The sequence below is a fragment of the Cyanistes caeruleus genome, chromosome 16 (assembly GCF_971803275.1).
Source record: "Cyanistes caeruleus chromosome 16, bCyaCae1.hap1.1, whole genome shotgun sequence".
In the NCBI taxonomy this organism is placed as follows: Eukaryota; Metazoa; Chordata; class Aves; order Passeriformes; family Paridae; genus Cyanistes; species Cyanistes caeruleus.
Window position 1 is genome coordinate 6,258,566 of NC_141716.1, and position 22,288 is coordinate 6,280,853.

General features: G+C 51.0%; 2 protein-coding genes across 3 annotated transcripts in view; both read right to left on the bottom strand.

Annotated features, from left to right (window-relative positions):
* Window positions 1-320: 320 nt before the first annotated feature.
* Window positions 321-10,142, bottom strand: SRMS (src-related kinase lacking C-terminal regulatory tyrosine and N-terminal myristylation sites). Its single transcript, XM_023939677.2, has 8 exons — window positions 9,606-10,142; window positions 5,507-5,628; window positions 4,483-4,649; window positions 3,302-3,440; window positions 2,669-2,827; window positions 1,590-1,771; window positions 1,286-1,442; window positions 321-914 (listed from the first exon to the last, which is right to left on the bottom strand). Exons 1-8 carry the CDS (start codon window positions 9,959-9,961, stop codon window positions 721-723), a joined length of 1,476 nt encoding a protein of 491 aa, XP_023795445.1. The 5' UTR covers window positions 9,962-10,142; the 3' UTR covers window positions 321-720.
* A 2,035-nt stretch (window positions 10,143-12,177) lies between these two features.
* The window catches only part of LOC111938096 (peroxidasin homolog), a 44,390-nt gene continuing 34,279 nt past the window's right edge, over window positions 12,178-22,288 (bottom strand). Inside the window, exons 15-23 of one of the 2 annotated variants that reach the window (XM_086853238.1) lie at window positions 21,631-21,739; window positions 20,721-20,878; window positions 17,963-19,466; window positions 17,367-17,501; window positions 16,583-16,791; window positions 15,574-15,688; window positions 15,134-15,227; window positions 14,812-14,929; window positions 12,178-13,109 (exon numbers count right to left, since the gene is read on the bottom strand). In XM_086853238.1, coding sequence (XP_086709364.1) covers window positions 14,834-14,929; window positions 15,134-15,227; window positions 15,574-15,688; window positions 16,583-16,791; window positions 17,367-17,501; window positions 17,963-19,466; window positions 20,721-20,878; window positions 21,631-21,739 — 2,420 coding nt within the window. In that variant the 3' untranslated portion in view covers window positions 12,178-13,109; window positions 14,812-14,833. Of the gene's footprint in view, window positions 13,571-14,811; window positions 14,930-15,133; window positions 15,228-15,573; window positions 15,689-16,582; window positions 16,792-17,366; window positions 17,502-17,962; window positions 19,467-20,720; window positions 20,879-21,630; window positions 21,740-22,288 lie in introns of both variants that reach the window. The other variant, XM_023939678.2, reaches the window with a different exon arrangement.

The window sequence follows — 22,288 nt, forward strand, 5'->3', positions numbered from 1 at the left end:
GGTGCTTGGGTGAATAGTCCAAAGGGACACAAGAATGATTTTATCTGTGGTTGCAAGAGTGGGACTGGTTGCAAATCAGTGCTTCCCTGAACCTACCCTTGGTGGTTTCCTTGAACCCATCCCTGGAAGGGTTCACATCCAGGTTGGACAGGGCTTGGAGCATCCTGCTGTAGGAAGGGAAGGTGTCCCTGTCCATGCCAGGGGGGGCTGGACCGAGATGAGCTTTAGGGCCCTTCCAACCCAAGCCATTCCATGATTCCTGGGAGGGAGTGGAGCAGGGTGCTGAGGGAGGAGCATCCAGCCCTGACAGGACTCCCGTGGGTGGATGCACACACATTTATTGATAAATACACCGAACACACACTACAAGATAAATCAAGCAGAGCCACAACTGAACATGAACTGCAAACTCTCACGTTTGTGTGGGGAGCAGCAGGGACCTCCCACCCTACTGAGTGAAGGAAGATGTAAACTTTGAGTGATGCCTCCATGGGGCTTCTCCAAACTTCCACAGCCAAGCACTGGCAACGAGTTCTCCACAGCTTGTTGCTTCCTCCCTTGGCCACCTCCCTGCACCCTGACTGTGAGGGACCACAGGCTGTTTTCTGGGGAATGTGCTTTCCTTGTAGCCCTGTCAGGGGGCAAACCAGAAGGAAGGAACTTCTTGGCAAGAGCTGGCTTGGAGGGGCTTGTGTGGGAAGGATGGTGGGAAGGGGTCCCTCAGGAGAGGGAGCTGAGCAGCCGCCTGTAGATGAAGCCTAGCTTCTCCCGCAGGGCCAGGAAGGTGGGACGCTCCTCCGTGTTGCCGCTCCAGCACTCCAGCATGATGCTGTAGATCTCAGGGGGGCAGGGGCTGGGCCGGGGGAGGCGGTAGCCCCTGGTGATTTGCCGTACGGTTTCTTGGTTTGTCATTCCTGCAAGGAAGGAGAAGATGCCCCTGACTGTGATGTTCCCAAAGGATGCCCTGAAGGTACACCTGCAGTGGCCAAGATGTCACTGGTGGTGCTGTGAAATGGTGTCTCTCTGCCAGAGGGGTGCTAGAAAAGAGGATCTGGGAGATCCAGACCAACTTGCTGCCCCTTGCTCCTGAACCCACTGTGCAACCACTGAATAGCCCTTTAAGTCCACCCCTAAGTGGACAATAACCTGCTCATGCTCCAGGAGCTGCTTCCATATCCCTTAGGAAAAGGGCACTATAACAATTCATGACCCTCTGGCTTTTGGAGACCACAGGCAAGCTGCCCAGCAGTGGATGGAGGGCACAGGAGTGGGGCAGCAGCCCTACCTTCATATGGGATCTGTCCATAGGTGAAGACTTCGTAGAGCAGAATCCCATAGGACCAGACGTCGGACTTGAGGGAGTAGGTGCGGTAGTTGGCTGCCTCCGGGGCCGTCCACTTCACCGGGATTTTAGTGCTGCTGCTGGTGGAATAAATGTCATCCTGAAAAGCAATGGGAGACAGGACATGAGGGATGGGGTGAACAGCACAGACAAGGTTTTTGGGGATGGCAGGGAATGCCTCCATCATGGGACGGCTTTATGAGCTCGAGTGGTGGGAGGGAGGGACCACAGCATCCCCTGAACTGACCTTGAGGAGCCGGGCAAGTCCAAAATCAGCGATTTTGCAGGTGAGTTCTTCTCCAACCAGGATGTTTCTGGCTGCCAGATCCCGGTGGACAATGTGCTTCTCCTCCAGGTACCTCATCCCATCCGCCACTTGGCAGGCGATGTTGAGCAGGTGGGAGGTGCCCAGGGATTTCCCTTCAGGACCTGTTAATCCAGACAATCACTGGGGGCAATCTACCAACATTTATTTTGGGTGTTCTGGTTTGGAAGGAGACCCTGTGCTGGCAGTATGGGACATGGGGAACATGTAAAACCTCAAATTTGTGCTCCTGCCTAACTATCCTGGTTGTTCTTTGTGGGAAGATCATCACAGCCATGTGCTCCTCGGGCATGGGACAGAGGTGAGCTCTGAAGAGCACCAAGGTCACAGATATCCATGGCTTGTTGAAAGCCAAAGGTGACCTTCTGCCATTCAAATCTCCCTGCAGGCCTCTCAGCCTGTTGTAGCTGTGAGCTCCAGTTCCTCCGGCACTGAATGCTGCTGGAGCCCCAACCAGAAACAAGGTCAGTGTGGGTGGGAGGGGGAGTACCCGGTAGAAAAACAGGTCTTGGTGGGAGCAGTTTGTTTCCTTTCAAGACTGATTGTGCTGGGTCAGGAAAAGAAAGGCCAAGTAAATTAAGCTGGGTGGTGAGTGGTCCATGGCACGTTATGAGCTCTACACATGCACAAACCCATGGGGAGGTTTGGCTGCTTCATTCCTAAAGAAGGTGGAGTTGCCCAAACACAGCAGGGGGATTCTGTGCACTGGTGGGAGCTGGCAGACCATGAGTAGGTGGAGGAGGGATGAAGGTCCCTACCAACAGGCTTGGGCTCCCAAGGGTTGATACAGAGCCAGCCCACATGGATCATGCCAGACTTTGTGATCCCAAGAACATCTCCACTAACTGCCCATGGATTGTTCTGCGTTAGCCCTGATCAAACAGGACAGAAACCAGGCTGGCACTCTCTGAGGGTCCCCATTCAGATTCATAAGGCTGCTCTGAGGCCCAGGAAGCAGTGACCCAGGATCCCCCATCCCGTGGGGCCAGCACAGCACTCACTGTTGAGGTAGCTGTGGAGGTTGCCTTTGCGCATGAGCTCGGTGATGATGTACACGGGCTCCTCCAGGGAGCACACGGCGTGCAGCTGGATCAGCTTCTCGTGCCTCAGGCGCTTCAGGTTCTGAATCTCCTTGGTGAAGTCTTCTGCTTTCATGTCAGCTGTGGGAGAAAGCCAGCACAGCCCTTGTGAAACACTTTCTCATGTAGACATTGGGACTTCAGTGCCTCCAGCTGTGATGAGGACCTTTTTTACCTCCTCACAGCCCATCCCTGCTCTCAGAGCTTAGGTCTGCACAACCTGTGTCTCAGAGCCACAGAGATATTTTCCATGGGGCTTTGGATCCTGTTTCCAGGGTCATAGTCCCAACAGGACTTGATTTATCACAAACCCATTTGATTTGGGTGTCACTTGATGTGTTGTCACTTGTCACACACCCACTGGCTGAAGCCATTTTACAGGGATGCAGCCCAAGCACAGAAATATTCCAGTGGCTCCCCACCAGGTCCTACTGCAGTTTGCCTGATAAAACAGTCACAGTGGCCAAGAGGGTGAGGAAATAAAGGAGGGTCAGTGATAATGGCAGTGAATGAGAGACTCAGCTGGCTGCTGTTAACATCTGATTCCCCACGTACCTTTAATGATCTTGATGGCCACTGGCACCGTGTTCCTCCACAGCCCTTCCCACACCTCTCCAAAGTAGCCCTCTCCCAGCTTCCTCCGCAGGGTGAACTCCCAGCGCGGGCGCTCCCAGCCGTCCCTCTCGGGAGGAGTCTGCCAGATGGACATGGAATGGCACACTCGGACCAGCCAGCCAGGAAGGACCTGCTGGTGGAGCCTGCACCAGCCCTTGGTGCCCACAGAGGAGCAGGGCGTGGTGCTCCACCAGCCAGGGGCTGAGCACTGCCCTTCCCTCAGTGCTCATTGCGGGCACAAAACTCACGGGGCATCCTCTGCATGAGCCCTGCTGGGACCCCGAGTGTGCAAGGAGGAGAGTTTGGAGAGCACATGAAATACCAGGAGTTCAAGTCATAATTCACTCCTTATCAGACCTCAAAAGTGGCTTTTCTCCATCTCCACCAATAAATAAAAATCAGTGAATTCATATTATTGCATATTATGGCTGATTCAGACTTTAGCTCATTAAGCATTTCTTTTATCCCACACCTTTCAATTTCACTCTTGGATTATTCGCATAGTTAATTGCTATTTCCAAGACATAATCAGTGGATGGAACTCTAATCAGGAAATGAGTTGGCAATTTGGGATTAATACTGTAATTAGACTTGTGAGTGCTGCACTAATTGGTATGAAAACTTCATAAAAGCCATGTGTTTTGTCTTATATTCTCAGGAAAAAAATTGCAAGCGCAGGTATTTCGAGATTCCATATTGAAGGGGATGGCAGCAACTTGGTTTCCAGTCTTTGAGATGGACAACATATTTCAGAAAATACTGTGCCTTTTGGCTGGTCAAAAATACCAGCTATATATAATGTAAATTTATGTATATATATTATAAATAAATAAATGAATAAATAAATAAATAAACATATATATATAATTATAATTATATATAAATATATTATATTTATAATATAAATGCCATGCTGAGCCTTGACGTGGCTGATCAAAGGTGATGCTGGCAGCTATACTAATGGTGGTCTTTAGTTTAATAAAACTCAAAACCCAAGCAGACAGACGAATTATTTCTAATTATTTATCTAAACTAATCTAATTAATTATTTCTAGTTTCCCTCGTTTCCCTGTCCTTTTTCCCATCCCAGCGGCGGGGCTGAGCAGTGCTGCTGTACACACCGCAGGGCTGCAGGGCTGCAGCAGGGGGCTCTGGATGACCTTCCAGTTCTCCGTGTAGAAGGCGAGGAGCTCTTCCATGTTGGGAAAGGGGTGTCCCCTCTGGATGTAGAGGCTGCCCCTGGGGCTCTTGCAGATTCGGAAGTGGCTGACCTTGGCGTGGTTGCGCACTGTGGGGAAGCCCAGGTTGGGGAAAATTCACCTCGTGTAAAGATCAGGCCCTCCCCACCTCCCTGCTGACTCCTCCCTCTCTCCTTTAAAGATTACGAGTCTTTTAATAAAGCTAAAGGAGCACAACTCTCCCCTGAACTGCTTCACCCCCTCCCTTCTGATCCCACCTCCTGGCCCAGAGGACTCCTGGCCATTGTGAGCCAGCCTCCTTTGGACCACAGAGGTGATGCTTTGTTATCAGGGATAGTTGATAAGCCTTATTGACAAGCATAATTCCACCATAGACTGCTCAGAGAACAGTGGAGCTGCTCAAAGAGGATAAACCAGGGGTAGCTGTGACTGCCATAACTCAGTGACTGATGGTGGGATGCAGAGTTTGCCATGAATTTCCTAGGATTCTTTTTTGAGGATAAAACCAGGTCATATTGGCACTGCCTTATCCAAAACCCCCTGAATTCAGATTCCAGTAGGTAGGAGCAGCCCAGGCCCTGGTAATCTGGAGTGGCAGCATATTTTTAAACAACCCTCAGATGACAAAAGCTGCTGGAATTAAATCCTGGGAGTTAGTGCCACGAAACTATCATTAAACTGCAGTGAAATGTTTATGGCTTTCATACCCCAGACAGGAGCCATGCACTTTCCTTTGCCACAGTGATTCAACAATCCATCCCTGCTCTGTAAACTTTCCCCTTGGACTCAGAAAGCAAACCATTCCCTTCAACAAGGTGCTGAAAAGTGCTTTGAATTTTCAAATTCCCATTTCTCACCCCATGTTAAGCAAGCCAGGAGCTGCCCCTAAGGAACAGTGCTTCTTTTCCCTGTGCTAATATTATCTGGATAATTGCCACAAGGTCACCTGAGAGAGAGTATTCGCCCTTGCTGCTCTCGCTGTCCCGGACGAGGAAGGAGCCGTGCTGGTTGGGAGGCGAGAGGAGGAGCTGCTCCGCTTCGTTTCGGCTGATCTTGCTGAAGTACCAGCTGGGGAGCAGAGCAGAGGGGTCAGAGCAGGGCAAGGGGATGCTGCACACATGGGTCTGCATCCATTTCAGGGGATTCTGCACCCTCTGAGCTGGGGAAGGGGAGCAGCTGCTGGGATCCCAGTGTTTGCTCTTCCCTAGAGCCACCAGAAGTGGCACAGTGGCTAGTCCATGTCTCAAAACCTGCAGATGTGGCTGTCTGCACCAGGGCTGTTCCACTGGGTGGGCTTTACAGGCACTTGCTGCAGTTTATTGCAGCTCACTGCCTACAGATCATTTTACAGAATCCCAGAATGGTTTGGGTTGGGAGGGACCCCAAAACTCATTTCATTCAACCCCTCCTGCCATGGGCAGGGATGCCTTCCATTAGCCCAGGCTGCTCAAAGCCCCATCCAGCCTGGTACTGAACACTGCCAGGGATGGCGCATTTCCTCCACCAGTGTCTGAACACTGCTCTGTCAAGCTGTCAGGTCTCAGCTCCATCCCAAACCATGAGGTTTGTCCTCTTGGGCTGACAGCCTGTGGTAAATAAAGCACCAAGCAGCTGGTGCTGTGTGGAAGGTGCTCTGGTGAGGCTGTCCCCGTGTCCTGCCATGAGAGCAGCATCTGCAGGCACAGGATCCCTTTGCACTTCTTGACCTGCGGCTCATGGGCAGGACTGGCTCTGAGCCCATGAGCAAATGGCATCCATGAAAACATCTCTGGCAATTGCCTTTTGCTGCTCCAGCCATGCCAGTGCTGCTTGGGGACTTCACAGCACCAAGCAGGGGGGAGGACCCAGCCAAAGCCCTTTTCTGTGCCACATCACGGAGATTCATCACTGAATTCCCGTAAGGAAAGGCGGCTTGGCTGGCTGGGTCCCGACACAGCGGGATGCACAGGAAGACGCAGCTCCATCAGCCTAAGGCCACCAGGACGTGAGAAGCCAAAAGTTTTGTCATTAGCTGGAATCACCGGCGTCTGAGAAGCCGCGCAGGAAATTATACGTGATGGGGTGAAGAAATTAGCACCCAGCTCCGACCTGCGGCTCCGCGGAGTCTGTGCGCTCAGGGCTGGGAAGCCGGGCACCATCCTGCTGCCTGCCCTCCCACGCCGGGGAATCGCCCTGGTCCCTGTCCTCAGCATGTGGAACAGCTGGGGAACAGCTGCTCACGGCTGGTGCTCACACAGGTACACACAGGTGTACACACACAGGTACACACACAGGTACACACACAGGTACACACAGGTATACACACAGGTGTACACACACAGGTACACACAGGTACACACAGGTATACACACAGGTACACACACAGGTACACACAGGTACACACAGGTGTACACACACAGGTACACACACACACACACACATGGGTTCACACACACACAGGTACACACACAGGTACACACAGGTGTACACACAGGTACACACACAGGTACACACAGGTGTACACGCAGGTACACACAGGTGTACACACAGGTGTACACGCAGGTACACACACAGGTACACACAGGTGTACACACACAGGTACACACACACACAGGTGTACACACAGGTACACACACAGGTACACACAGGTGTACACACAGGTACACACACAGGTACACACAGGTGTACACACACAGGTACACACACACACACACAGGTGTACACACACAGGTACATACACAGGTACACACACAGGTACACACAGGTGTACACACAGGTACACACACAGGTACACACACAGGTACACACAGGTACACACAGGTGTACACACACAGGTACACACACACAGGTACTCACACACACAGGTGTACACACAGGTACACACACAGGTACACACACAGGTGTACACACACAGGTACACACAGGTACACACACAGGTACACACACACAGGTGTACACACAGGTACACACACAGGTACACACACAGGTGTACACACACAGGTACACACAGGTACACACACAGGTACACACACAGGTACACACACAGGTACACACAGGTGTACACACAGGTACACACACAGGTACACACAGGTACACACAGGTGTACACACAGGTACACACAGGTACACACACAGGTACACACAGGTGTACACACAGATACACACAGGTGTACACACACAGGTACTCACACACACAGGTGTACACACAGGTACACACACAGGTACACACACAGGTACACACAGGTACACACACAGGTACACACAGGTGTACACACAGGTACACACAGGTACACACACAGGTACACACAGGTGTACACACACAGGTACACACACAGGTACACACACAGGTACACACAGGTACACACAGGTGTACACACACAGGTACACACAGGTGTACACACAGGTACACACACAGGTACACACAGGTACACACAGGTACACACACAGGTACATACACAGGTACACACACAGGTACACACACAGGTACACACAGGTGTACACGCAAGTGCACACACAGGTACACACACAGGTACACACAGGTGTACACACAGGTACACACAGGTGTACACACACAGGTACACACACACAGGTGTACACACAGGTACACACACAGGTACACACACACAGGTGTACACACACAGGTACACACACAGGTACACACACAGGTACACACACACAGGTGTACACACACAGGTACACACACAGGTACACACACACAGGTACACACACGTGTACACACACAGGTACACACACATGTACACACACACGGGTTCACACACACACAGGTACACACACATGTGCACACACACACAGGTACACACACACAGGTGTACACACACAGGTACACACACAGGTACACACAGGTGTACGCACAGTTACACACACACACACGGGTTCACACACACACAGGTACACACACAGGTACACACACACAGGTGTACACACACAGGTGCACACACAGGTACACACACAGGTACACACACAGGTACACACACACACAGGTGTACACACACAGGTACACACACAGGTACACACACAGGTACACACACACACAGGTGTACACACACAGGTACACACACACACAGGTGTACACACACAGGTACACACACATGTACACACACCTGTGTGTGTGCTACACACTCTGCTGTAGCCTGTCCCATGCCATGGGAATAAGGCAGGGATCCAACCCCACGGTCTGCACCGGTGTGGTCCCAGCACAGCCCGGTCTGGGTTTGCCTTCCTCAAAGCACACGCAGGGATGGTCTCTCCCATCCCACCTGCACACCGGGGACCCTTCTGGGGCTTCTCCCGCTCCTCTCTTTACCCCACTCAGCACAGGGCGGGCACGGAGGGCTCTCCAGGGTGCCCCTCCCGGCCCAGCCCCGCGCTGCCCGCTCTCGGTGTGACTCAGGGCCGGGCACAGGGAACAGATGTGTCTCGGGGCGCTTTGCCCGGCGTGTCGGGACCAGGCTGCTTTATGCAACGAGGAGCCTGGGCTTTCCCCAGCTGCCAGAGGGCTGAGACATGCCCCGAGCTCTGTCGGCTGGAAGAGGCACCGGCCGGGAGGAAGTCCCCGGCCCTGGATAAGCCGGATGGCTGCAGCAGCAACAGAGCTCTGGGCTTCCCGGCAGGTACCAACCCAAAATGCTGCATCCCGTGCTCCCAAGCCCTTTGGAGCAGGCAGGGCTCAGGTACCAGGTGCCCAGCTCCCTCCCTTGCTCCCGGCTCCCCTTTAACAAGAAGGAAAGCAGCCGGAACGAGCAGGAGCCTTTGCAATCCTGCCCACCACCACCCGCACCCCTGCCCGGAGCGGTCCCATCCCGTGCCAGGTGATGCAGCCGGGAAGGGGCACCCGCACCTTTCCCCAAATCTCGCTTCCTCTGCCGAACACCACCCCGCTGCCACGGGCTGCAGGGCAGGGATGCCCAGGGGAGGGCGGACGGCCGAAGCAGGGGACGAGGATGTCGCGCTGCCCGCGCTGTGCAGGGGGAGCGCTGCCTTTCCCCGGGCGGGGATGTGCTACCCCAGCCCAGCCTCCATCCCCCCGTGGCTCCGGGGGATACTCACGGGCGGCGAGCCGAGGTGCCCTGGCTGAGGTTGGCCACGTAGGCGGCAGGGACGTAGCCCATGGCCGGCTCCCCCAGCAGCCGCCGGGCCAGGACATACTCGCCCTCTTCCCTGAGGACGCGCAGTTTGTCCCCTGCGCTTATGCTCAGCTCCTCTGCGCTGCGGGCTGTGAAAGCGTACAAAGCGATACAGAGAGACGACTTGGGGATGAAGGAAATGGAAGTCGCCTCCGAGTTGAGCGAAACGGAATCAGAGCCAAGATACCCCAGCGAGCAGCTCTCGGTGACGGAGCGGGGACGGAGCTTGTTCCAGAAGGATGTCAGGAAGGTCAGGCGCTTCCTGACGAACTGCTCCATGCCGGCTGATGCGGTGGGTGCGGGGGGCTATGGCACCGCGCTGGGGACGGCCGGGGGCACGGGGGATGCGGGGCTGCTGCCGCCGGCCGGGAAGCTCATCCTGCCTTACCCGCACGCGTCTGGGAGCTCGCCGGCCCTTCCCGGCCAACTTCCTATTTCTGAAAGTGAAACTGGTTCGTCTGGTGAGACGAGTCTGCAGGCGGGACGAGTCTGCAGGCAGGAGTCCCACGCTCAGACCCACGGGCACATCTGGGAGACAGGCACAGCTGGAGCCGGGCTTGCTGCTCTCGAAGAAGGAGGAGAACGGCTGTTGTTTTATTTAATTATTATTTTAAAGTGTGCTCTTTGCTTCTTACCAGAGCACCATAAACGCAGCTCTCTGTTCTTCAAGCAGCTCTTGTCACAAGTGGCTGACTCCAGTTAATAGTCTTCATCTCACTTGTGTGGGAGGATATTTTTTTTTTCCATAGGACAATAATTGCATCCACAAACGAGGGAGAGTTAAAACAGAATCAAGGAAATAACCTTAGAAAAGATCTGAAGGGTCTGGATGTTTCCTGGGTGGACATTGTGGGATTTATAACACGAGATCCTTTCTTCCTTCAGTCTACAATGACCTCCCAGAGTTCCCCACTAAGGCATTTGCCTCCTCACACTAATTCCCTGTCGCAGAGGATTGCTAGATTCACATCCCAGATCCACCAGGATCTGCTGCTCACTCAGCTTCCACCAGAGATGTGTCCCCCTCAGAATCAGGAGATCTTTGCCTGATGCAGGGCCTGAGTCAGCCCAGGTGTTTGCATGGCATCCACAGCCAAGCCCTGGGATGCAGCCCCCAGCTCCCACTGTGTCACCACAGCCACGCTTCCCCAGCCCTGGTCACACTCAGACACTGACAGGCTCCAACCCCCCTCCCAAATGCCACAGCAATCAGCCAGAGGACAGAGATTACCCCCTCACATATTCCATGTGCACTGTAAGCCACCTGAAGACCACTGTTCTGGTGAGAAATCCTAACTCCAACCCTCCAGCCCACCTGGACTTTGTCATTTAACTGTTCCATCTAATTAGTGGGAGTCTTGTGCCTGGCAACTCTAATCCTAAAGCCCATTATTTTGATTCTCCTCTGCTTGTAGTTGGTCTGTGTAGCTCATTTTGGGTGTGTGGTTGGGATTTGAAAGAGGCTGCTTAAAAAGAAAAATAAAAAATTAATTGTAGGAGTCTGGGCTGCCCAGCTGCAACCGAGTGGGGTATGAGGAACACGCTGGACCCACCCTTGGGTCAACAGCTCTAGACATGCTGTGTCCTGCATCCTGGGTGTCCCATGATGGCCAAAAAAAATGCAAAAGGATTTCCCTGTCTGGGTTGTGGACTCAGCAATTTCCTCTCCCAGGCAGAGATTCTCAGGGCAGAGGGCAGGAGTACAGAGCACTCCTCAGCGTGCCCTATGCATTCCTGAACTGATGAGAACAGGGAACAAAGGGAGTCTTTAATAAAATATTCTGCTCCCTCCTTACCCAAGTAGCACCTGAATATATGGGTAAGTCCCCCAAGGTCTTCCCTCTGCCCAGCTCACAGCCTCACCTGCAGTGCAACACAGGGATGTGCAAAGTCTCCAAGCATTCTTCACACTTTGTAATGTCTCTGTACATTTTTCCCACTTTGTAATGTCTCTGTGTGTTTTTCTCACTTCAGTGTGAGGAAGGGAACTGATGAAGGAGCACAAAAGGGTTTGCAAACCAAAGGGAAGGGACACCCCCTCTGCTGTCCTTCTGCAGCCCTCGTGACAAGTGTGCTCCTCACGTCACACTCCATCAGGAGCAAAAGAAGCTGCCTGGTTATGCCTTTAAAAAAGATCAGATCCAGCACAGAACATTTGTGCCTCACTGTTTTGAATGAGGTCTCACTGAACTTCTGGTCTGCAAAAGGAGACTGAACTGATCTACCTTTATTGACCTTTGCCAGATTAGATTCTCCAGTGGTACCAGCGATAGACGAGTGCAGCTGATTTCTAACACGCAGGGCTTTGGATCTTGATTTGCACCTAAATGAAAGAGTACTTCCAAATGACAAACATCCCTGAGGACTAAATACTGCCTCTGAGCTGAGCCTACCAGACATGCAGAGCACACACTCATCCCTGCAAACCTCTGTCTGCACAGGTCACACACATACAGCTCAGCCCCATGCCAGGAAAGAGGTGATAAAGCACAACCTTTTTCTAGTATCTTTTTTTATTATTATTATTATTTTCCTATTCAGTTTCAGGAGCATCCCTGCTGCTTTGAATCCCTTTTGGTACTATAAAACACCTAAAAAATAATGAAGAAGAAAAAGCATGTTCATAGAAGTTTCTGGTCCTTGTGCTGTGGGAAAGAAAGTGGGAGGATGCAGGAAAAGTGATAAAGGAAGGCACAGGTATCAAAGGGATCAAGTACTTTCTCTTCAGTCCCTGTGACCAACTTACAAGGATGAATTAAAAACCAATCTGCTCACAGATTTGGGGTTGTGGTGGGTACACAGGGACTTCAGTTCTAGCACCACGAAAGAGCACCTCCACAGAGCACCGAAACCAGCAGACCTGAGCAGCAGAGCTGCCTGCACAGCCCTGGTTTGGCTGCACCAGGGAGCCACAAAAACAAACAGCACTTTGCATCCACCCGCGTGTCAAACACCACAGCGTGGCCTCCCAGCCTAATTGACAGAAACCAGCAGCTCCCCTACACTAAAAAGAGTGCCCATTACACCTAATTAGCTGGGGTTCTGTTCCAGGTCCTGTTACGTTTACACTCAAAATACATCTTCCAGCAAAGAGCCTTTTTGGAGGGAAAAAAAAAAGGAAGAAGAGCATAATTCCAATTAAGCCCCTAAAGGGGCAGGAAGTTGGGTAATGCAGGTCATGCTGAGGAAAATGGTTTTGAGGAATGGTAGGTGACTCTGGGGTCATGGGATGTGCCACTTGTCACCAAGGACTGGCAAAGCACAGCTGGAGATCGAGGGTGGCCATGCCATGCCTGGCACCCCATGCTGAAACACCCAACCCTGAGGTTCCACTTGCTCTTTTTGATGGCATCAGAAGATGGCTGGGGTTTCTTCTGGACTTCATGTTCCTTTATTCTTTTTCTTTGCTGATTTCTCCAGATGTTTCCTGGAAGCACAGTGCATTTGAGACAGGTTTAGTCTCTAAATGAATTGTTTTGGATGGGTGTCCACGGGACAGCTCAGACAAGGGTTGGTGGGTGATGACAGCAGTGTGTGGAAAGAGGAGCAAAGCACAACAGTGGCATTAAAGCAGCTTCAATTTGTCTCTATTTCCTGGATGCTGAGGAAGAAAGAGGCACCTTGGCAGACTCTGGGCTGTCACCATCAAGGGCAGAGCCCATCCCTGGGAGGCTGACAAGGGCAGGAAGGGTCCAGGGGCTGAGGGGCTCGTAGACAGTCAGTGCAGAGGATTCAGTACAGGAAAACTACGGTGGTCCTGGGACAGGGAGTGGTACAGGAGGTGTGAGAGCAGGCACAGCATTGGGGAGGTCTCGTGGTGGCTCTCTGAGCCCTGCTGGGGTGGGCTGGACTGGCTGGTGGAGAGCACGAGTGCAGGTCACAGGGCACCTGAAATGGCACAAGAAAGCAGAAAAGCTCTGTAGGATCAGCTGGAGGCAGAGTGAGCTGTTTGTACAGTGCCTGGCAGGTCTGGGGCAGGAAAACCTTTAAACCACAGTAACACTTTTCAGGGATCCTGTAAACCCAGTCCTCAGTAAGGACCTGAAACAATGGCAAAGAAAAACCAATTCATATATCACTCTGCACTCTGTCACATTTCTGAAGCAGAGTCACTGAGTGGAAAATGTGTAAAGACCAAAACACCAAATCATGCTGACAAACAGCCTGGCCAGCCCCCAGGCTTTCCCTTTCTGCTTTTTGGTGTGTTCATCAGCACAGACCAGCCTTCACTTGCCCCATCCTTCAATCTAACTTCCAGAGAATGAATGTTCCTCCTAGTATTGACTGCCTGGCAGAGCTGCACTTCTCAAAACTCCTCTGCTCCTGCCCCTGAAGTAATCATTTACAACACATAAAACCCATTCACACCTTGTCCAGACTGGCAGGTGCCAGGGAGCTGTTCAGCCTCTCTGTCAAGGCTGCAGGGATCTCCATGGGAAGCAGGAGAAGGGAGCTCAGGCTGTGTGCCCCATGCCCACGAACACCTGAACTCGAGTTCTGGCCAGGACTGTGTCACTGCTGAGAGTCCCCAGGCTGGCAGGGGATGACAGGCACCTCACAGCTGTGCTGCCCTGGCTTGGGCTCAACAAACAGAGGACTGGTGCCTTCAGGAGTGAGGAGCACAGTGACTCAGATGGGGAAGGGGAAATCTCTGCCAGTTTGTAAGCAAATGATGGATTGCTCCATCTTCCCAGATGTCCTTGTTCCCCTGGGAAGGAACCAGTCCATCCACTCCATCACTTATATACCTCCCCACAAAGGTCCTTCCAAGCTGTTGGATTTGGGGTTATGACATTAAATGCTGTTAGAATAAACCTACCCAGAGTGCCAGAATAGGCCCAAGAGACCTCACCCAAATCACCTGGTCCATCCTATACTTATGTCTTTCCCCATCTTTGCCAAACCAGTTCTTAAAGGACCTCCAGGAATGGATCTGTCCCCAGACAGCCCATTCCAGTGAGTCACTAATCACTGCCAGCAGAAAGGAGTGTCTGACCTGCTGAGTTTAAGTCTATTACCTCATGTCCCATTCATCACCTCACTGCTCCACTCCTTCCAGCATGGGAACACTGCTGAGGTGCCCCTCACGATGACCCTGCAGGGGCCCAGCCCCGAACAAACACACTGACCTTTTACAAGGAGGCAACATGGTCATCTTTTTCTCCATTTGTCCCCAGTCCTCTTGCCCTGTCCACGTGTGCTGATGTTCCTGTGGTGCCACCTCAGCTGGCTCTCTAGTGCATTCACCTGGGGGTGAGAAAGCAGCAGCCCTGAGAGGAGTCTGCACCACTGCACAGATAATCTTTAACCTGTCCCAAATACAAGGAGTCTGCACCACTGCACAGATAATCTTTAACCTGTCCCAAATACAAGAAGAAAATGCTGGCTCAAGTTTTCTTCACTGAGGTTCATGACTCCATGAAAGGCAGGCATTGGGGCACCAGGTTTTACCTGTTTCCGTAGGGAAGTGACTGTCTTCTCCAGTTCAGCCACAAGGGACTCAAGATTCTCTCTGGAGGAAGAGCTTGGAGAAGGTGCCTCGTCTCTGGGGTCAGGGATAAAAAGTGAAAGGGGTTATGCAAACAGCAGCTCCCTAGGTGAGGGAATCATTTTGCCTTCTCCAACATCAGCCTCCAAGTGAGCACCAAAGGCAAGGGCCCAAGTGCCAGAATCACCTGCCAAGAGATGCCAGCCAAAGATCCCCTTGGCCCAGGTATTTGCACATCAGAGCTGGGCTCTGCACTGAAGTGTGGAGGACTGGCTGAGCTCAGCATCTCTCTACTGATCCACCCCTGACCCCAGACCTCTGCAAAGCAGATTCAGAGGCCTGAACGGACCGAGTTACTAAAACTTCTGTTCCATAAAATGGAGTAGAAGGGGTGATACTACACCTGGGCGAGGCAGGCTTGTGCTTTGCAGGGTTTTCCTCTGGGTAGCTGAAGCCAGGTGACCTCTTGCTTCGGAACCGCTGCGAAAGAGCCCTGAATTGCCCTCGTGTCTGGCAGTCTTGGGAAGGAAGGGGAAGTCTGCAGTGAGCATTAGTGTTTAAAGCAGGACTCCATGAATTGCAGCAGCTCAAGGCAGAGCTGCCCTCCTGCACCATCCACCCTGGACATATCTCTTGGGCCAGAGGGAAGGAGGCAACAAAGGTGTGGAAAAGGGCGTGCATCAGTTATGGATTACCATGTCTCAAATGGACATCTGAACCAGAATGCAGCCCAAAGGGACCATGGCAGGATCTGAGGTTTAATGGCAGAGATTTAGGCTCCCAAATGAATCTGTGAAGTGGCACATGGTGGGGATCATGTCCTGTTTCAGTCTCTCTCTCTCAGCCAGAGACCAAAGCCCTCAACGAGGTAGACTTTCAGACAGATTAAATGAAGCTAACAGAGCTAACAGGCTTCCTGGAGAGGTGGCCAATGTCTCAAACCTCTTGGGGTTTAAGAAGCATTTGGATATAATAAGAATTAAGGCATGATTAATAATTTGCTTTAACTTTTGATCAGCCCTAAATTGGTCAGGAGGTTGGACAGCATGATTGCTACAGGTCCTTTACAACTGAAATATTCTATTCTATTCTATTCTATTCTATTCTATTCTATTCTATTCTATTCTATTCTATTCTATTCTATTCTATTCTATTCTATTCTATTCTATTCTATTCTATTCTGTTCTGTTCTGTTCTGTTCTGTTCTGTTCTGTTCTGTTCTGTTCTGTTCCGTTCCATTCTGTTCCGTTCCTATTCTATATTCAGTTCTCTTTGCACCCATTTACTGACACAGGGGTCTCATGGTACAGACAGAAATAAGCTACAATTTCATAAAATCTTCTGAGGCATGTGACAAATGCCAGCCAGAGTGATGCTCACATCAGTGAGTGCCAGAGCAGCCCCCTCCTTACCCTCACAACAGTCCTGCCACAGGCGGAGGTCCATGGCAGGAATCTCCTCACAGCTGACCATGCCCTGCAGGTATGATGCCACCTGGAACACATCTCTCTGCAGCTGCTGGATGTGGTCACTGTTGTCACAGATGACACGAGCCAGGGACGCCTGTCTGATCTGAGTCAGCTGTGCCGGCGTGAAGACTCCAGGGTTCTCATACCAGAATCTGCAGTGGGGTGTAATCACAGCATGACTCAGGACTGGGAGAGGAGGGAGTGAGTGAGTGAGTGAGTGAGTGAGTGAGTGAGTGAGTGAGTGAGTGAGTGAGTGAGTGAGGTTGGGAGAGGAAAAAGAGCTCCCTGACATCTGTGTGGCAGCACCCACACCCCTGTAAAATGAGCGTCTGCTCTGGTGTTAGGTGGCTGCAAACACAGACAGCTTTTTCTGAGCCCACAAACCCCCGTGCTCCTGCCCTAAGTGCATCACCAGGCAAAGACATCTCATTCACACAAGCAGCAAACAAGGATTAGAAAGAAGCTCCTGTGGACATTTTCTAGGATTTTCATGAGATATTGGGAAAATCCTCAATGATTCCCAGTGTTCTGCAGTGAAATGAGAATCATTAAATCAAGGAAGAACACCTTGACAGTAACTGTGACAAGTGTTTTTGCAAATACACTGGAAGGAGAATGCTGTTCCTCATATTGAAAGAAAATAAATAATAAAACATTACAGATTCTGCTTCTTCCTGTAGGGCGAAAAACCTCCCAAAGAGGTTTGGGATTATTCCAGTGGCAATACCTGTCTCCATCCCTCAGCCTTCTGAACTGAGTTGTTAACAGGCACATCAGTGTTGGTCCCACTCTGGTCCCAGGGACAAGATCCTCCACCATAAGTGCTGGAAACAGGTCAATATTTTTGGTAGTTCCATATAAACTGCAGGATAGTAAAAAAAAATAAAAAAATTATGAGGCTCTCAAGGAGTGGTGATAATAAAAATCTGATATCAGCATAGAAATGTGTATGTCAGGAACTCTGCTGGACAATATTTTTAATGGTTTTATCTAAAAGACAATAGGATAAAGACCTGCGTTGGATGAGGCAGCCAGGGCAGATAGGATGCAGTTTAGTCTGACTGGAAAACAGCTCCAAGGCTCAATCTGCTCCCAAAGTACACCACAGCAGTGCCTGACAACATTCCACCCAGAACCAGACTGATCACTTGGAGAAACCTCATTTGTCTTACCCCATTGTTAAACCTCGGTTATTACCCTATCTTAACATCTCTGGGGGGCAATATCTGGGAAGGTTGTTCCATGGGTGTACTGGAAGAAGCAGGAACTTTTCACTGACTGGTCTCCAGTAATTTTGATCCTTCCACATCCAGGCTACAGTACCTCCTGAGCTTTTCTCTGATCTCCAAGTTCTTTATCTCATTTCGGAGGTCGTCAAACTCCTGCGCAGAGGAGAGGTTGCAGTAGACCCTGAAGTCGTTGTAGGGTGGGATGCCGTGGTCTCGCCCTCTCTGGATGTTGATAGCAGCCAAGTCCAGCGACACAGAGTGTGCCATGGAGAAGAGTTTCTCTGTCAGCTCCATGTTCAGGAGTTCAGAGGGCACCCGCATTTTCCCAGGAACCCCAAACAGCCCACGGAGGAGGGGGTCAATCCCCCCCTCCTGCATGATCCTGAAAGGGGAGAAGAAGGCCTTGTGCAGGGGGATGTGGCCTTGTCGGATGGGCTGGAAGGTCTCGTTCAGCCGGTACAGGATGGGATTGATCAAGGTGTGCCCAAAGCGGAAAGCGGCCGTGGCAAAGGCGTTGAGAATCCCCGCGTTGACGTTGGGGTCGTAGCCTTTGTACTCACCCAGCATCTTCATCCCAGCCTCCCCGAGGACCTTGGGCAGCCACTGGGCATAGGTGATGTGCTGCATCTGGGCACCCACAATCTTCCGCGCCTCGTGGTACAGGAGGTCCCCGTCCCAGTGCGGGTTGAGGGCAGCCAGCTCAGCGGCAACGCGGTTGTGCTCCCTGAACCACAGCGTGTGCATGGCCGTGAGCCCCAGCTGCTCGTTGGCACGGTGGTCTCCTGCCAGGAAGCACGGCACAGGGCTCTCATTCTCATCCCTCATGCACTCCGTGGGTGGCCCCACGGCAAAGGGAAGGAGGTGCTTGCCCGAGCTGGGTACAACTGGCCCTCGCTTCAGCAGCCCTTTCTGTCCGCCCAGATCCCGCAGCTCCCGCGATTCCTGCTCCGTGCTGCCGTAAACGTTGGAGGCGTCGATATAGGATGTCAGGTGGTTGATCTGCTCCCTGGCATAGACAGAGTTCATCAGCAGAGAGGTCATCCCGCTGCCACACACGGGGCTGGAGCGCACAAAGAACATGCAGCGCCCGTTCCGCACGCGGGGGTCGTTGGCAGGGACCGTGATGGAGAAGCAGGGAGGGTCATTGCTGCACACCTCGCTGCAAGGGGCTCCGTCTGAGAAACGGGACATGCTGATGGCTGCCACCGTCTGGTCCATGTCGTGGTCCAGGAACTGGCCCCACTGCATGAGCATGTGTGTGAACTGGTCATCAGGGGTGATGGTCTCTGTCCCGATCATGGCAGTGGAGACAAGGCGAGGCAGAGGAAGGGGCAGGTCCCTGGCGTCTTCTGCCAAGGAAAACCCTCGGGGGAGGTTAAATCCATTCTGGTAGGCTGGTTTGAGGAGCCTCTGGAAGGCTGTGAGGGATGCACCCCACATGGGGTGCTGGAGGTTGTTACAAGAGCCGTCATGGGTCCTGTACTTCTTGTGGAAGCAGATGTCGGAGCAGTTGGGCGTGCGGCGGTGGGCAGAGCAGCCCGACAGGTTGGCGATCATGGTCAGGTAGTGAGGGGACACCAGGTCATTGTAGCGATAGCCTGCAGAGGGAAGGGCAGAGCACCAGGTCAGGCATCAGCTGCAGCCTCCTGATTCCCACTGTCCCATGGAACAGCTCTGTGTGAAAACCCCTTTCAGGATGGGCACAGGACAGCTGGCTCTTTGAGCATGGTGTTGCTGTGGAATTCACGGGAAGCAAAGGAAGCATGGCATCACATCAGGCCCACAAAACAAAAAAGAAAGCGAAAAGAGTTTAACTGCACAGAGCTGGAAAGCAGAAATGTTGTGACTGGCAGAGGAAGCTATGGGGGTGGTCTTGGTCTCTATTCTAGGTTTATTTTATGGCTCCCTGGGTTATTGCTGCCACCACGAGCTCCATCACCCACCCCAGCTCTACGTGACGAGCAGCAGGAAGCTGTGGGTGACTGCCAGGGCGCTGCTGGGCCGTGTGAAAGAGCTGAATGATGCTGCATTGTGTGGATGCTGACAGGGCAATGAGGAGGAGAGGCTGGCAGTCCAACCAGCCCAGCCCAGACCTGTTGCCTGGAGAGAGACTTCTCACATTCTGGAATACATCCAGCCAGGAAAAAAATATTTACAGGCCCCAAACACACATGCCTGCTCCATGATGAATCACACGTATAGGCAGAAGCACACAGTGTACGGGAAAGTTCGCTGTATATCAAGGAAGTGCCAGGTAGGAAGTTTTGGGGTCCAGCTGCTGCATGATTGCCTCATTAGGTATTTTTGCTGTTACATTACTTTGTTGTTTGCTATCTTAGCTCAACAGAAAGAATCTGAGTTGCTGGGACTTACCTGAGTTTGTAGCTAAGAGGTCAAAGAAGCAGAGACTGAAAAGGGATATCCCGCTTCCTCTGTTACAGCACCCAAATACCTCAGAGTTCCCAGCACTGTTCTTGTTGCTATCTGGAGGGCAGGAAACATCTCAGACCATGTTGTTGAGGGTCTGAACTTCAGACCCACAAGGATGTTCCTTTATCAGTTAGATGGTTCATATTTTTCTGAGGAATAGGGCTTTTATAGCCATCTAAGAAACCTTTACCAAAACAGGGAATTAAAACATTTTCCTAGGTATCAAATTGGTTCAGTGAATACAAGACCAGCCCTTCAGCTGTTAAAAAAACCTGTGAGATATGGAAAGAATTGCCAGCCAGACAACACATTTCTTGATATACCCAACATTTATCTGGATTTTTGATATACCACTGCACATTTTAAACTTCCTGGATGTCTCCACATCTACACAAAGTTAAGGGAAATTAAATCTCTCCTACCTGTGACATTCATGTCCACAATCAGCCCTTGCTGCACATGTTCCTGAATCAGCTGCAGGGTCCTTTCAAAGATCTCCCCTGCCCTGGCTGTCTCGATGGTGTAGGGGTCCCTTGGGTAGCGGAACAGAGCCAGGAGGTCATTGGGAGTCTTGGGGCGCCTATTTCCAGGAATTAAAAGTGATGCAGGATCATTAAAATTAATCAGCTCTGCTCAGAGCAGTGAGACCCTACAAGCAGCAAAGGTCAGGTTCTAAGCTGGTCTATTGCTTGGCCCCCAAATGAATGTGTAAGAGCAACGTGGCTTGCCTGCACATTGCAGATGATTAAAGAAAGGATATTTTTTCCCAGGAAAATGCACATATTTAATTCCCTCAGTGTCTCTTTTTTTCTGTGATAGTAATTTATTTTTTCACTTTTCAACAGCTGAAACACAGAGGGTTTCTGGCTTAATACAAGCTATCCATCCTTCCAATAAAAACATATATTGGGGTAGAAAATGAGGGAATCATATTCACTCGAGAATTTATTTTTTATTGAGGAAATGGTTGGAATTTTTATATTATTATTTCTGCTCACCCTCCACAAAGTCAGTTCCATTCATAAAATGACTCCTCTGATTATTTTCCTTTTTATTCACTATCTCCAGAACCAACTCCAGCTGACAAAGCACAGCTAGAAGTGACAGAAGAGATGATGCTCGTGCATCTCATTTTTCCAGAATCCCAAACCTGTTGGGAAGCTCTATCACATCCTACATGGTGCAGCTTCAACCTCCAGCAGTGGGAACAATCCCCTAGCTTTCCTTTGCAGGCTGCCAGTGATAAAATGAGCTTTGAGCAAGCTTCATTTCTTGTGGGTTTTTATCACTTTTCTTCCTCAGGCCCCAGCTCGAGGCACTTCCCACACTTACTTGCTGAAGAGCTCGGTGCGTGTGGAGTTGATGGCGTGGTCCACACTGCTGATGGCCTCGCGCAGCGACGTGGCCACAAACGTGTCCCCGCTCCGACCCACATCCGTGGCTGCCCAAAGCACAGAGAAACAACAAAACACCCTCAGTTTGCTTCGATATTGATCAGCCCTCTCAGCTCAGGAAAATCTGTGCACCAGCACCAGAGAGACCTCAGTGCAGAGCAAACCTCCTTGTAATATGAACGGCATTGATTTATTTTTTAAGACAGATATTCTGAAGAATGTGAACTGCCTGAAAAGGAAGGTGACTTTTTCAGATGTCTGTGGACACACATTCAGAGTTTTCTCCTGTACAGCTTTGCAAAAAACCAATCTGTTTTGGTTTTTAGCGGTTAAACTGCAAAAAGAAAATGTAAAAATCACAGTGAGTTAACCAAAAATAATATATTTGCTTCCCACAAAGGTACTTCTCAAATTAATGAAATTAATTAAAATATATTGCTCATACATTAATTTTCTCTTTGTGGAACACTTATTAATTATTGGCAGTAATTAATAGATATTTATGATAATAATAGTTCAAACTTAGTGTTATCACATCTGCTACATCATTTTAAATCAAAAATACCAGAGTTGTTGTTGGAATACCTTCAGAAGTA

Excerpts from the sequence above, each read along its gene's own strand:
- SRMS (XM_023939677.2), bottom strand. The coding sequence starts at position 9,961 with ATGGAGCAGTTCGTCAGGAAGCGCCTGACCTTCCTGACATCCTTCTGG. Across the intron at positions 2,828-3,301 it reads GGCCATCAAGATCATTAAAG|CTGACATGAAAGCAGAAGAC; the intron begins GTACGTGGGGAA and ends TTTCTCCCACAG. Across the intron at positions 1,772-2,668 it reads CCTCCACAGCTACCTCAACA|GTCCTGAAGGGAAATCCCTG; the intron begins GTGAGTGCTGTG and ends CTGGATTAACAG.